This window comes from Eurosta solidaginis, chromosome 1, assembly GCF_040869045.1.
Source record: "Eurosta solidaginis isolate ZX-2024a chromosome 1, ASM4086904v1, whole genome shotgun sequence".
Lineage (NCBI taxonomy): Eukaryota > Metazoa > Arthropoda > Insecta > Diptera > Tephritidae > Eurosta > Eurosta solidaginis.
This window is the reverse complement of record NC_090319.1, coordinates 119,996,007-120,012,359: the sequence shown is the minus strand read 5'-3', so window position 1 is coordinate 120,012,359 and position 16,353 is coordinate 119,996,007. Positions and strand designations below refer to the sequence as shown.

At 34.5% G+C, this 16,353-nt stretch overlaps 2 protein-coding genes across 2 annotated transcripts in view; one reads left to right on the top strand and one right to left on the bottom strand.

Moving 5' to 3' along the window:
• The window catches only part of LOC137236766 (splicing factor YJU2), a 109,417-nt gene that overhangs the window by 24,932 nt on the left and 68,132 nt on the right, over nt 1-16,353 (top strand). The gene's annotated exons all lie outside the window — the stretch shown is intronic.
• Nucleotides 7,802-9,065, bottom strand: LOC137236767 (checkpoint protein HUS1-like). The gene has a single exon (XM_067759754.1). It carries the CDS (start codon nt 8,827-8,829, stop codon nt 7,975-7,977), a length of 855 nt encoding a protein of 284 aa, XP_067615855.1. The 5' UTR covers nt 8,830-9,065; the 3' UTR covers nt 7,802-7,974.

The following is a 16,353-nucleotide window of genomic DNA, read 5'->3' as shown; positions in this document are numbered from 1 at the left end:
CGGGTCAGATAGTTCAACCTGCTCAAAATTAAACTAGAGCAAGGAACAAGTTGTCAGTTGCATAAACAGACCTAACAAAAAGGATATTAGTATAATAAGATCTAAGATCTTTTATAGTACAACAAAGAGATAAATAGCAATGATAAAAAAAGCAATAAGAGAAGGTTAAATTATCATATTAAATATAGAGTAAATTAAGAAAGTAACTAAAATAAACAAATAATTAAATTCAATAACAAAACAATGTACCCTCATACATATTGATGGCGAAAACTCATGAAATATGATTATTTGAGCTAAAATGCATTGACAAAGAATAGCCGTCCAGATCTTAAATAGTTATAAATTGGTACTATGTATGAGGTAGTTGATTCGAGCAGACCTGGGGAAAATTAGCTTATCATATAGGCAATTTGGCTCCTCATACATGATGAGTCGACAAAGGAAAATGCAGTTTCTAGCTTTCAGACATTCGAAGATTTCACAACCCAGTTGACGCGCTCTCCAGCTGGATATATGATCAAATCTAGCTAAACTTCAATTTTATGAGCAGACTGGGAGCTCAATTTAATGTAGACTAGCTCAGCTATAAGCGCCAATTAAGTAAGTAAGTAAGCTCAGAGTAGCACATGATCGTAATAATTAATAGAATTGCAAGTTTGCTGCTAACATTGAGAGGAGTATAAATAGCAGACATTCGAAAGTTTCTTAAGATATTGTATGCTTTATTAGTCACCGAGTTCATATGATCATAACAGGTTAGCGCTGTGTTAATAACAAAACCAAGGTTAGACACTTCTGAAACGAGTTTGAGGCATTTATTGGCAATGCGTACGGGCGGAATACTTGAGAAACTTGATCGTTTTTTAGATATAGGCAACACATACGATTTCTCACTGTTCAGGCATAAATCATTTTACCTAGCCCATTCAAATATGGATGGTAAGTTATTATTTTATCGTAAGCATAAATCATTTGTCCCCTCATGATTTTCCGATAAATGCATGCATATGAACATGCTGGCATGCATGAAATACATGCCATTAATAAAAATGCTAAATAGTAGTGGACCCAAGATGGAACCTTGGGGTACCCAAGCCAATTGTGGTTTTCGCATGAGCCGCACTGCGTAGTCACCAACACCAAAATATTTTTTTTAATTTTAAGCACAGCAAGTCATGCTTTACAGAGTTAAAGGCCTTTGAGAAGTCAAGTAGGCATAATAAAGTCAATTGGTTTTTGTCAAAGGGTGCCCTAATGTCGTCTAAAATTTGTATGATAGCCGTGGAGCAACTGTGCTTTGATCGGAAGCTAACGTTTGCTAACGTGGTCTTGAATTTGTTCCGACAACAATATCTCAAACACTTTCGAAAGTGCTGGCAAGATGCTGATAGGCCGAACGTCAATCCGCACTCAGTTTTTGTAATGGGTATCAACGTGGCAACCTTATTATGGAAGCAAGAAGTAGTGACACTGTTGTTGATAATATGTGTCAATGTAGGAAGAATGTACGGGGCAATTAATTTAACTCACCGATTGCATTCGACCTTATTTTATTTATGCATCTCCCCACCTCAAGTTCCGAAACAGCTGCAAACTCGAAGACTTGACAAACAGGAACCACATATAAAGGACAGGTTGTGAAACTGGTATTAACACAAGACGGGTTAACTCGACTCAAAAAAACTTCATTAAGGTCTTAAGGATTAAGGGAACAGTCAGAACTCTCACTCACATGTACATGAACGTTTTTCAAATTACGCCACAAAACATGTTTAGCTATAGATATATCCAACATTTTACTATAATATTTGCATTTTTCTCTCCCTATATAGGCTGTGGTCTCATTTCGTATAAGTTTATATGCACGCCAATTTCCGCCGCTTCGGTTTGTGTTGCCAGTATCCGACATTTTCGGCAAAACCGTATGGAACCGGTACCGACGCCTGAAACGGTTTCAGTTTCTTTCTTTTGCGTATTAAAATAGTGGTTTCGGTTTCGCATTCGGTTACATATAATATAATGTTTTCAAACGGTTACGATTACATTCCTTGCTTTTTAGATAGTTTTGTAACCTCCTTCCTAATCTCCACAAACTAAAACAAATATCGGAACTTCGTACACATAAACAATGTAAAGTGCCTTTAACGCTCTATAACAAGAAAAAAAGTTCGAGAAAACAGACGTAGTTTTGTGTTTTTCATTTGCAACTACGTCAATGTTTGCCGAGTAATACCATGATACAAAAAATGGAGGCAGTTCCATTTAGTGTGACGTTAGCCACTTGACTTTTGCGGGGACAATAACAAGTTCACCAAAAACACTCTACCAGATAAAAATGTTACGAGTTTTTCTAATTTTGGTGGATTTCATATTAACGGATACGACTAAATAACTTTCATAGTTATTTTAAATAAAAAAGAAAATAAAATAATTAAAAAAAATTTTAAGTTAAACGGTTTTATTGAAAACAATACTTACATGAAGTAATAATAATACTAAAAGCTACAAAATAATTAGGTAGGTCCTAGGTACTAGTCATCACACTCCTCATCAATCTAAGGCGTTGATCAGACAATTAAATAAAAGCGTTGGGCGCGTGAAATTTCTAAAAATTTGAGGCGTAGCATAACCTGATTAAGGTTCAGTGGGTCTTATATATGACTATCAATAGAAATTTGACGCACCCAACGCTTTTATTTAATTGTCTGATCAACGCCCTAGATCGATGAGGAGTGTGATGGCTAGTACCTAGGACCTACCTAATTATTTTCTAGCTTTTAGTATTATTACTTCATATAAGTATTATTTTCAATAAAACCGTTTAACTTAAATCTTTTTTTTTTTATTCTTTTTTTTTCAAGTTTTTAGTCTTTATTTTGCCTATTGCCTATTATTTCTCATTCTTTTTAGTTCATTTAGTGACTCATTATTACAAGGACTCTTTCCTGACATGAGCCAACTCGGACATCATATGTCGATTTCTATTCTTGTATGTATTATGTGTCCCAAATATAAACCAAATCGGACCACAAATACGTTTTTTGTGAATATCTCCATCCTTGCGCCACCTAGCGGCGATTTTTTTTCATAGGTCGCTTTCTATTCTTGTATGTATTATGTGGTCCAAATATGAGCCAAATCGGACCAAAAATACGATTTTTGTGAATTTCTCGATCCTTGCGCCACCTAGCGGCGATTTTTTTCATATGTCGATTTCTATTCTTGTATGTATTATGTGTCCCAAATATCAACCAAATCGGACCACAAATACGTTTTTTGTGAATATCTCCATACTTGCGCCACCTAGCGGCGATTTTTTTTTCATAGGTCGCTTTCTATTCTTGTATGTATTATGTGTTCCAAATATGCGCCAAATCGGATCACAAATACGATTTTTGTGAATATCTCGATCCTTGCGCCACCTAGCGGCGATTTTTTTCTTATTATTGCATATCTCGAAAACAAATAATTTTGGCTAACAGGCATTTAGCCAAGTTGAAATATAAACTGTTCGCTCAATATAGAAAAAGTTTAAACAAAAAAATAGCCCTTTCTGAGATATTAATTTTTGAAGGCATAAATTTTTACTAAAAACTAATAAATTATTTTTTTATATAATTTATATAAAAGTAAATATAATAACGAACATTTCAAAGAAAAAATCATGAGAATCGGTTAATTTTTGACAAAGTTATTGACAGTTGAAAAAATAGGTGAATAAAATATCGATTGCATTTTATGGAATTCAGTTGCCGATAAATCCAAAAAAAAATGTTTATGAGACAAAAAAAAAAACAAGTGTTTAATTATTTTGACCAAAGAACAACATATTAAGATTTCATCAAAATCAAAAATCATGTCCTGCGCGGACCGGGTGTCTTGAAATGGAATGAGCCTTACGCAATTTTTTTTTTAAATTGGCAATTTATTATATGATAAATTGCGTAATAAATTGCCCAAATGGTAGAAATTGCCAATTTGGTGTGTGTTTGTATATAGTATAACATCGACATTTTAATATATAAATTTTTTCTACTGAAAAAGTACTGAGTGCTGTAAAACCAAATATTGATAAAGCAAATAATATATGCATGTAGATGTGCAGAGGGATATGCATATTATTTGCTTCATCAATATTTTGTTTTACAGCACTTCTCCAACCCAACTGTCAACCTCACCTAGCCGTGGCGAATCCTGTTACTTTAACAGTCGAGGCTCTGACGAACTCAAGTTCATCATGGATCTAGAGGGTGGAGAGCATCTAAACGAATGGGATAATTAAGTTAGGTTAGGTTGAACTGGTCGGTCCATGAGGTCCATGAGGACTTCGCATAGATTTAATGAGTCCATGGTGTCACCAGAAGTATGTTTCACGACCAAACTGAAAAAAAAAATACTGTCAACAACCAGGTCCTATGTTATTAAATAACTCCGTTCCCTAAGTAAATACTAGAAGCTTCCTAAGACTTGCTGCTTCTAGATTGTTGTTTCCTCCCCCAACCTTATAATGCAATTCTTGATTTAAATTAAAATGCACAGTTTCCTCCACTTCAGATTAAATTTTTCTGAGATCTAACCTACTCTGTTATTTGGGCGCCCTTGCGCCAACCATCCATTCCTGTTGTGGCTCTAAAAGCCCCTTCGAATAAGGTAGTCAGTCCGTTCGTGCAGTGTTTGATGACGCAATTCTGTTATGGTAGTATGGCCTGCGTTCAAGCCGCCCCGAGGCATTGAGCCTCGTTTAGAAACATTGTTGAAAGCCCGACGATGTCTAAGAGGACTCCTTATATTCCAAAAGGAAAACCTAAGCAAACAATTTGGAGTATATATTACACCGTATATTCAATATTAGGAACATTGAATGAAAATGTTAAAAATTTTGGGGGGCTTAAGAACAGATAATACCAAAGAGGATAAATAACGTCACTCGTTACTCGCAGCCATTTGCTCGATGTTTTCTAAGAGGTAGTCGCTTGAATTTTTAAGTACTTTTGTTTGTTAGGGAAAAAACATACATTAGGGGGGGGGGGGGGGGTAAAATTTTGTTAGCTGACCTAATCATGTGAAAACGACTTCATAGCTTAAAAGGACATTAAACGGAAATGTGAAGCTTCTCAAGGCCAAAATAATGCATACCAATTTATAAATCGGACGTCAGATAACCAAGTTACAACGAAAAAACCTTTTTGGCTGTATTTCGAAGGATCCAAGAAAATTTTAAAAAAATTTTCCGAAACCCTCTCAACATAATCTTCAAATTTAGGGGCGGACATTAGCAATTTTTTTTTTGTATGGGGACCAACCCAGTCTAGTGGTCACCCCATAAATTTGTATTTTTTTTTAATAGAGCTGTGGCTTACACTAAATGAACTTTGTTTTTGTTGATTTGACTGTTGAAACGATCAATTCAAGTTGATTCAACACCTATTTGCGATGGATACACATTGACAAAATTGAAGCTCGGTTGATTTTACCAGCTATTTTCTTTCACTGTATATGCTGCCATAAACGATGCAAATTGCATATACACGAATGGGATAACGCAGGTTCACAGTTGAAACTATTGATATTTGAGAGGTTACATGATAAAGTGGACCTTGGTGCGGAAATAGTTTTTCTTATAAAACTAAAGACAGACAAAAATATTAGATTTATTCCTTCAATCAATCATCAGAAAAATAACTAACGCAACTCATCTTTATTTAATGAAGCTGATTTAAATGCCAATTTGTTTAATCCCATATTCTTATTATTAGATGTATCGACCGATATTAGCTACATATGTCCCACCCGATACAAAAAATGTCGAATTTCGCAAGTATTTCTTTCACTTCATACTTGTTATACAATGTTATAAACTTGTTTTAAATATATCCAACAATTCATTTTTGACTACTATGAAGTTGTTAAGGATTTATTGAACAATAACGTGACAAGTGCGCAGAAACGTTTGTTAAAAATGAGTAGGCATTGCTAGCACGCCTTATATTCTTATGGATATATCAAATAATTACATCCAGTAGACATTTTAATCAAAATACGGCTTTATAGGCCGTAGGTCTTTGAATCTAAGTCAAAGCCTGAGAGAGTGGAAATAATTAAAATTTTCCGTAACTTTAATTTATTTAACGCACGAAATGATTCCATAAATTTTTTCAAATACAAATATTCGTATATCTAATAGTATTTAAACCAGGGATGCACCTTAACGTTAAGCTAATCGTTTATCAAAAAATTTCCACCGTTTCCGTTGAAACACTTCGAAATATTATCGATAAAGAAATTATCATGATAAATTGTATCTCGTTTTTAACCGAAACGAAAAGCTTTCGTTAACGTTAAAAACGTTAACAAAAACGTGATACTTTATGTTTGAATTGTGCTGGCAATGCTATAGCCATGGTGAAGCCGTAAGGTGTCAACAACGAGCGCACATACACACACAAACTCTATGTAATTTGTTTGTGTAATTCGTTGGTGGTAATGTCAAAAATACTCTGAGAAATGGTTGTACTGTCAAAATTCATGAGAAAAGTTGCAATCAGCTTGGCTAATGCTTTCACCTTTAATGACTCCGCCATCAATCAGCTTTGCCAGCATAGTTTGAAATTAATAATTAACATAAACGAATTGAGTTCGTTTTGATATGGCAGAAAACGAAACGAAATCATTTCGTTAATTTGACGATCTTAACGTTAATAAACGAAACGAAATGACTTCGTTTCGTTTATTAACGTTGATTATCGTAACGAAATGATATCGTTTCGTTGGTTAAGCATGCCTGATTTAAACAAAGCAAGATACTTCCATATATTCGCAGAGTTTTTATAACTAGAATAAAACTTCACTAATGGATATCGTCTTTTGTCCCACCCATGACAATTATAAAACTTATTATAATTTGCATATATACCAAGATATTGTGTTTTTTTTACATAACAGTACTGATTCAATGTTAAGTGTCTCGGCCTATCTATTAGAATCTGAAGTCTCCAGCTGGTTTAATCAGAATGCTTCAACAAAGATGAAATATTGCGTACAATTGTCCCACCCGTAAGGATGGAACATCCCATTTATAAAAACGAGTTTCGAGTACGAGCACGATTTTATTACAATAATGAACAATTCAAATGTTTATTCTCATTCATCAGATGATGAAGAATACTGTGATATTGAAATATTTTCAGTCTTATTTATGTATAATAATATATTATCTCAAACATTCTACCTTTATGCAGATATACTGGTCATATTCGTATTATTTACAGTACAGAATGCGGTATTTTGGGCTCTTCTAGTCGAATATAGTTCGGGGTCTTTGCTATCTAAATGTATCCCGAAACCAAGGGGAATGCTTTACTGAACATTTACGCCACTCAAACCCGCTTCCCCTTCAGTAGTAAAACTGGTTTCTGCCGGATTTATGCATAGACAATTTATATTTCAAACGGTCATCACAGTCCATTACGATTTAATTTATGGCTGTTTCAAACCTTGGAAGTTGTTGCTAGCGTTTATTTTCAAACTGCGCAATATCAGGTCAAATTTAGGACACATGTGGCCACTTTGAAACATTCACTGTACTACAAAGTATTGTAATTGATTACTTATTTGTTGAATTGAAAATACTTTTGTATATATTAATTACAATTCAAAAGTAAAACAAATCCCTACATATTTTTTTTAAGAAAATTCAGCAAATAAATATACTAATACCAAAACCAATGTATTAATATTTTTATAGTAAATTTGCACTGGCGCGATGATTAGGTGTTTCCAAATTGACACAGTATCCACGAATGGGTTAATAGACGACATTTTATTGAAAATAATATCAAAATCAATGTATTAATATTTTTATAGTATATTTGAACTGGAGCTATGATTAGGTGTTCCCAAATTGGCACAGTACCCACAAATGGTTTAATTGGGAAATTTTATTATAAATGCAACAGCTATTTTCTCTTCTCTTCACACGCAAACAGACGGTATTTTGGAGTGAATAGTAATGCCTTCCCGAATATTGACTTCCAAATGTATTAGACGGTCATCAGCTATACCACATGACAGCTCCATTGAAGGTACTTGTAGTGCTGAAAAAAATAATGCTGTCTTTTTGCAATCAACAGAACATGATGCCTCAATTTGTTCTTTTTCTTTATCATCTTCACCGGGACAAATAGATCTTAGCTCTAAATTCTGGTAACGAGTTGTTATTGTTGCCATATCTGTTTCGGCTACTAAATTCATCTCACCATTGGAAGTCGCGTAAAAAATTACATTTGGTGAGAGATTTTTTATTTTGTCAATCAAGCCACGTATTAACCGGTTAGATGGTAAATTTAAGACCAGTTTGGATGTGGGTACATTTGGTATTACATAATGCTGCCAATCACATCGTGGTATAACATCCACTGGAACATGGTGCACAGCTCGACGCCATTTATCCGAACTTCGAACTGTCGCATCTATATCGACCGACAAACAGGGAAATTGAAGATTAGTTAACTTTAATTTAAAATAGCTTGGGTTGTTTCGTAATAAAGAAAGTGCAGTTCCAAGATTTAAAGTTGGTACACTTAGAAAAATATGCGGATCGTCCTCATTGTCGACACCCTGCATCGTGTATTCACTGAAATATAGCTTTGGATCAATTACAACCCACATCAATGGTGCTGTACTAGCCGACTCTTCATTCACTACGAAGTAGACTGTATCCATAGAAATTTTCATTATACATGATTTTGCCAATTTCGATACCGTTTGTATGATGTATAAAAACTCGCGCATGAATTCAGGATCCTGCATCATGGCACGGAACTTCATGGTTTGGTACGACTATTTAATTATGTACATACAAACATATGTATATGGTTGTGTCGTGATGTCTTCCGTGGCCTTGATCAGTACATAGCATAAAGAATGGAAGAGAGAAAAAATATTCAATATTTTTAAGATTTTCAGGTCTAATTTATATCAATCTTAAACTACATAATCCAAAGATTTGGCCAAAAAACCATGTTGCTCCTGTTTTTGTATATCGCTACAGACACTACCCGAAGGTTTAAGGGAGTGTTATCGATGTATGTAGATAGTCCTTTCTGTATATAGTATCGGCACAAGAAACGGAAGAACGGAACGATTAAAAAAATAAGTTATCCCGGCTTTTTTCTGACAAGGAAAATAGGGTCGCCAGAGACTCGCCAGCGAAATATGTGTACGTATACCATCAAATTTGTAATAGGTACTACTCTTGATTTGGTGCATACGAGCGTCGGACTAAGGAAAGCGGTTTATATTTATATTGTAACGAATTTACTGCAAATCCCTTATTTGCCCTTTTGCTTTGCTTTCGATCACTAAACTGTTGAATAAATAACTCCAATATTGAATAATGGAAAAATGGCCTTTATTAAAGTACTTCACAATAACACTTATACTTTGCAACTAGCTTGCTTAACAATCAAACTGATTGAGAGCTCAAATGAAACTCACTCTTCGCCTCTACTGTCGCGCCTTTTATACTTTTTGATTTCTCATTGCATACTTCCAGGCTTTTCCATTCCAGAACTTACTAGTTAGTTTCAGCTACAAAATCGCCAGCCACAACTACGTTTATAACTTCTCATTTAAGTAATACTTGCAGAAATTATTGCCCTCTCCTGTGACAACTCAGATAAGATATATGCATGTGTTTGTGCATTGCTTCTCTGCTGCTCGTATACGTACATATGTGTAGACGCAATTATTGATTCGTTTATGTAGATACATAATGATTGAATTATTGATGTGAATTCACGTCACTGCTTAGCATCGGCCTGGAGATGGCAGTACCCCTTAGTGTTGCTAATATTCGTAACAATATCTTTTAGTCGGGATAGCAGCTTCAAGGGCTGGTATCCTAGAATGGCGTTTCTGCCGTTAATACAATAAGAACAATAGATAGCATGTTAGAATATACGGCAATTAAGAAGAGTAAAAGCAGCAATATGTTAACCTTAAAGCGGGTGCGGACTTCACTACAATTACAGATCAACAGCATATTTGAGAAAAATATATATGTATATAGAATTTTGGGCTTTTTAAGCTATTATAAAATGTAAGCCGGACTACACCTTTTTCCATTGTATTTGAGAAAGCCGCACATGTATTTGAAGGACGAGCAAATGTATTTTAGAAATGCTCAAACGTATTTGAGAAATGAGCAAATGAAATTAAGAAAATGTCAAATACATTTGAGAAAAGGGCAGATGTAAACGAGCAAATGTATTGCAGAAATGGGCAAATGATTTGAGAAAGAGTGAAATGTATTTCAGAAATGGGCAAATGAATTTGAAAAAAGGGCAAATGCATTTGAGAAAAGGCATATGTATTCGAGAAAAAGGCAAATGTATTTGAGAAAAAGGCAGATGCATTTGAGAAAGTTTTTAAAACTGTAGTATTCACATTTTGTGTGCTTAAAAACGAAACAATAGCTGTAATCTGTTGTAAGCAACCTTAAAAAGAACGCTGTGAGGGCTGGGCTATGAAATTACATGGGGAGCAACAAAAAAAATAAGTTACCCAGTTGATGTAAGCGGTTTGAGCTGAACTCGCTTAAACAATAAGTAGATGTTTACACACAAATATTTTTGTTGCTGAAGGTTAGGTTAGGTTGAACTGGCCGGTCAATAAAGACTTCACATAGACTGAATGTGTCTATAGTGTTGCCAGAATTTGTTTGACGACCAAACGGAAGAACCCCAATCAGGTGCCAGGTTATATGTTATAGAATAACTCCGTCCTCTTGGCAAATACTAGCAGTTTTCTAGGACCCAGCATAACTGCTGCCTCAACGTCTGTCAACTCTGCCGCCTCTAATAGCTGGAGCCTTGACTTGGCGAGCGCAGGGCAGCTTGCAGCTCACACTTCCTACACTTGCTGTTACTGACGAGGCCTAACTTATAAGCATGTGACCCCAGAAGGCACTGACCTTAAGTCTTCTCTCTTCAGAGATATGAGCCACTTTGTGAGTCTAATATCGTAGGCTGTGCACATGATCTTAGAAATTTTCCAGCCCAGCGCTTCTGTCCACGCTTTCCTGCTTGATGGATCACATGCAACTCCTGTCTCCTTTTGATTTCTCCCAAACGGATTGGGACGTTTATCATCGACTCAGCGAGTGTAGCATCCTCCTTTGCCAACTCATCGGCCTTTTCGTTACCTTCTATCCCTTTATGACCGAGAACCCAGTAAATATGTATGGTCCGGCATGAGCGAAGTTTTTCCACTGCTTCTTTGCATTCCAGAACACATCTGGATGAAGTACTGTGTGAGATTATTGCCTTAATCGCAGCCTGACTATCGATGTATAAATTGACGCGACTGCACCTGAAGCACGCTTCCTACTGAATTTCTGCTGCTTTCTTTACTGCTATAATTTCCGAAAAACGTTTTTGTTGCTGAAACTGGTTGTTTGAAAAAAAAAAGCGGGTGACGCGGAAAGTGGACGGGCACTAAGTTTCTTATGCTCGGCGACTTGCTTTGTGCTGTCTTTTTTCTATTGTCGAATTCTGGTAAAAGCTTCAATACTAAATATTGGAAAACTTTTTAATTAAAATCATTTTGCGTTTTTTTGATTATTAAAAATAAACCAAAAGCTTATTTTTCTCCAAAATCAATCCTACTATTGATTTTGAGTTGCTGAACTAGAATTCGTAAAAAAAAATATAGGTTACAGCAGAAATTTTCACTATAAAGGTCGCCAAAGTGCATGCCATTGATAGGTTTTAAGTGCATTTTATATGAGCGAACATTCAAGTTGTTACATATTGTGACGAATATTATCATCACTGTGCTGTTGTAAAAAACATTGAAAACATTAAAGCAAGCCACACTTGTGTACATGAACACATCAATTACCATTTACACCAGGGGTCACCATTTAGTTGAATAATTATTGGCGCCACTTCACGCGTATTATTATTCTCTTTCGTCTTTATTCGGCTTTAGTTGTCGCTGAACAAGCAGAGTAGCAACATCGGATGAGGCTATTGTTTATTTGCGCAGAATGCGCAGAATGTTTTAATGGTTTCATGTTAACAATTTATTTTCTTTAAATTTTTCCTTAGACTCAAGCAATAAAGTAGTATTTATATGGCATATTTACGAATTACTTTTTGTGTGTTAACAAACATGCGTGCATTATTGAAGACTCGTGGCAGCGGAGACACGAACCTCTGTGCTACGGTGCTATCAACATCAAATATCTAAGTGGATTGTAGATACTAAAGCGGCACTATATTTGCGTGTTTTTTTTAGTTTTTTTCTAACTATATTTATTTTATTGTTAGCATATCGAACTTAACGACTATTTGATACTCACGCTTTTTTTAAATCAATATCTCTAGGGTATAAAATACCTTTGTTTTTTTTTTTTTTTTTTTTTGAAGAAATCAAATGTTACCGTGTTATATTTAAGGAGTGAACTATGTAACATATTGAGTGATGTTGAGATAGAAATGAATTGTAACCCAAAGTAATCAATTGAGTAATAGATTAATGAACAATCGATAAACTGTGAATGATCTATCGATAATCTACTTTCATATACATATGGGGATGGGAAACCTATGCTTTTTTACTTTACTTTCTTGCTTCTTCAATAAACCAGCGATAAGTGAACACGTTATTGTAGCTAATTTATTAAATACTGCGTTTTACTCCTCAATTTTAACAGGTTATGGGCCCAGGTACTAAGTTAATTCATTAAAAACTTAAACTCTTTGTAAAAAAAAATTAAATTCAACTAAATTGCCGAAATTGTGTTCCCACTAAAGGTATTAATATATTTAATAAAAAAGTGCGGTTAAGCAGTTTCATTTATTCCATTTTTTATTCAATTGATACATGCATATGAATGGAAGTATTCATACATATATAATACTAATACTCGCATGTATAGTGACAGTCACGAACAAATAGAGCGAGAAAATAAACTGAGCGCAACAACAAAGGTTAAGACCAGTGTTGCCAGGTGATGACAAAACAAGAAGCTAGATTGGCAAAAAAAGGTTAGAAAAAGCTAAATTTAGAAAAAAAAGCTAAAAAACGGCCAGAAATTTTTTTGGTTAATTCATTAAATTGTTTTTTTATATTTTAGTTTACACATTTGTAAATAAAACTTATAAACATAACTTAAACATAATTTCTTGTTTCAAAACATATCAGGCACATTTTCCTTGACTAGCACATGGAATTACTTTAAATGATTGCATATGTGTATATACATAAAAAAAATATTACAAACTAATTATTTATATAAAATATTCCCCGTCTGAAGAATCAAAAGAGCTTAAGACTGCGTATAAAGTTTGGCTATTTACCATAAATATGAGATCATCGGTAATTTCAAAATCCTTACAACATTTAGATAAGCGTTTTAACGAGCATCTAATATTAAGCAGCGCATTAAGCATTTTAATTTTTAGTTTGTTCCTTAATTTAGTTTTCAGAATTTAAATGCCACTAAAAATTCTTTCAACCTCCGCGCTACTGAGTGCTAATACTAAAAAACTAAATATGATTTCGACAAGTTCTAAAAAAGGAGGTTCGTTTAATGCATTTTTATGTTCTCGGACTTCCGACCAAAATTCCATGGTGGAGTGTACATTTTTCCATTGTATTGTTATAAGTTTTCGCCACTGTAGCTCTAGTAATGCTATTTGACTTGAAGAATAACTATACTTCTCCTTTTCAAAGTAAGAAAATACATCTGGCTTTGAAACTTTCAACGAAGTTTCAGCAGAAAAAGAATTAATCTTTTGTAGAGAACTCATATTATTAGGTATAAGGTGTTCACAGGAACTATTGAAATTATTTTATTTTAGAAATTATTAAAAATACATTCGGAGTAAAAAAGGCTAGAAAAGTCACGAAGCTAAACCCAAAATTTCGAGGCTAAAGGCACAAAAAAAGGCTAAATCTAGGCTCGAAAAGGCTAACCTGGCAACACTGGTTAAGACAGAGAAACAAGCAATTCCGTCGGAGCAAGGCAAGCCGTGCAACAACAAACAGCTGAAATAAAAGGCATACATTTTACAGACGAATTTGCTGAAAGCAAAGAGTATATATTTGTTAAAGCGCCAAATACACGACACGAACATTTCCGCGAACATTCCCGTTATGTCATGTTTCTGCGACCTTTTCTGTCGTGTATGGTGGTGTTTGCCAGTTCGCGCAAATGTTCGCCAAAAATCAAAATATTTTAATTTTTGGCGAACATTTGCGCGAACTGTTCGTGCGTGTATGGCGAAATAGCTCATAATCGTAGTAATTTCTGAACGGAACAGACGTGCGCGGAAAAGTAAAATGGACACTAAAAAATTTCTGAGTGAATTTATTGAAATGAATAAATTTTTTTTACGCTTAATTGCACAGCGAGCAATATTGCTGCGGCACAATTGTTGTCCGTATTCATCGCTGTCTGAAAGAGAACTAATGTTCGGCCAAAAGTTCGTATGGTGTATGGCCAAAGCTGCGAACAAGATTGCGGAATGTTCGCGGAAATGTTCGTGTCGTGTATTTGGCGCTTAAGAGGCGTCACTCGATACTTTTGTTGTTGCCAAAGCAACCCTGTCATGTCGAATGTGCTTCACGAAAATGTATAGAAGACGTTTTTATAAATACATCTGAGAAAAAACAACCAACAACTACCTTGAGAAAACATCGAGTAATTTGTCAAAGTATGCGTTCTGACGGCTCTTATTAATATATTGTTACGTATATTAGCAAAAGTAAGGGGTGCTGCTATCTCTAAGCCGATGCTAAGCAGTCACGTGAATTCACATCAATAATTCAATCATTATGTATCTACATAAACGAATCAATAATTGTGTCTACACATATGTACGTATCCGAGCAGCGGAGAACCAATGCACAAACACATGCATATATCTTATCTGAGTTGTCACAAGAGAGGGCAATAATTTGTGCAAGTATTACTCAAATGAGAAGTTATAAACGTAGTTGTGCCTGGCGATTTTGTAGCAGAAACAAACTAGTAAGTTCTGGAATAGAAAAGCCTGGAAGTATGCAATGAGAAATCAAAAAGTATAAAAGGCGCGACCAGTGTTGCCAGGTGATGAAAAAAAAGAAGCTAGATTGGCAAAAAAAAAGGTTAGAAAAAGCTAAATTTAGAAAAAAAATAAGCTAAAAAAAGGCCAGAAATTTTTTTGGTTAATTCATAAAATTTTTTTTTTATATTTTAGTTTACACATTTGTAAATAAAAACTTATAAACATAACTTCTTCTTGTTTCAAAACATATCAGGCACATTTTCCTTGACTAGCACATGGAATTACTTTAAATGATTGCATATGTGTATATACACAAAAAAAAGTATTACAAACTAATTATTTATATAAAATATTCCCCGTCTGAAAAATCAGAAGAGCTTAAGTCTGCGTATAAAGTTTGGCTATTTACCATAGATATGAGATCATCGGTAATTTCAAAATCATTACAACATTTAGATAAGCGTTTTTACGAGCATCTAATATTAAGCAGCGCATTAAGCATTTTAATTTTTAGTTTGTTCCTTAATGTAGTTTTCAGAATTTTCATGCCACTAAAAATTCTTTCAACCACCGCGTTACTGAGTGGTAATACTAAAAAACTAAATATGAATTCGACAAGTTCTAAAAAAGGTGGTTCGTTTAATGAATTTTTATGTTCTCGGACCTCCGACCAAAAGTCCATGGTGGAGTGTACATTTTTCCATTGCATAGTTATAAGTTTTCGCCACTGCAGCTCTATTAATGCTATTTGACTTGAAGAATAACTATACTTCTCTTTTTCAAAGTAAGAAAATACATCTGGCTTTGAAACTTTCAACGAATTTTCAGCAGAAAAAGAATTAATCTTTTGTAGAGAACTCATATTATTAGGTATTAGGTGTTCACAGGAACTATTGAAATTATTTTGTTTTAGAAATTATTAAAAATACATTCGGATTAAAAAAGGCTAGAAAAAAGTCACGAAGCTAAACCCAAAACTTCGAGGCTAAAGACAAAAACAAAAGGTTAAATGTAGCCTCGAAAAGGCTAACCTGGCAACACTGGGCGCGACAGTAGTGGCGAAGAGGAGTTTCATTTGAGCTATCAATCAGTTTGGTTATTAAGCAAGCTATTCGTTGCAAAGTTTGAGTGTTATTGTGAAGTACTTTAGTAAAGGCCATTTTGCATTATTAAATATTGGAGTTATTTATTCAACTGTTTAGTGATTCGAACTCAGCAGAAGATTGCAAATAAGGGGAATTGCAAGTAAATTCGTTACAATTGGTGTCAGAAGTGGGATTGTTGAATAAATTCC

What these genes read in the sequence shown, in the direction of transcription:
- LOC137236767 (XM_067759754.1), bottom strand. Translation starts at nt 8,829, where the DNA reads ATGAAGTTCCGTGCCATGATGCAGGATCCTGAATTCATGCGCGAGTTT.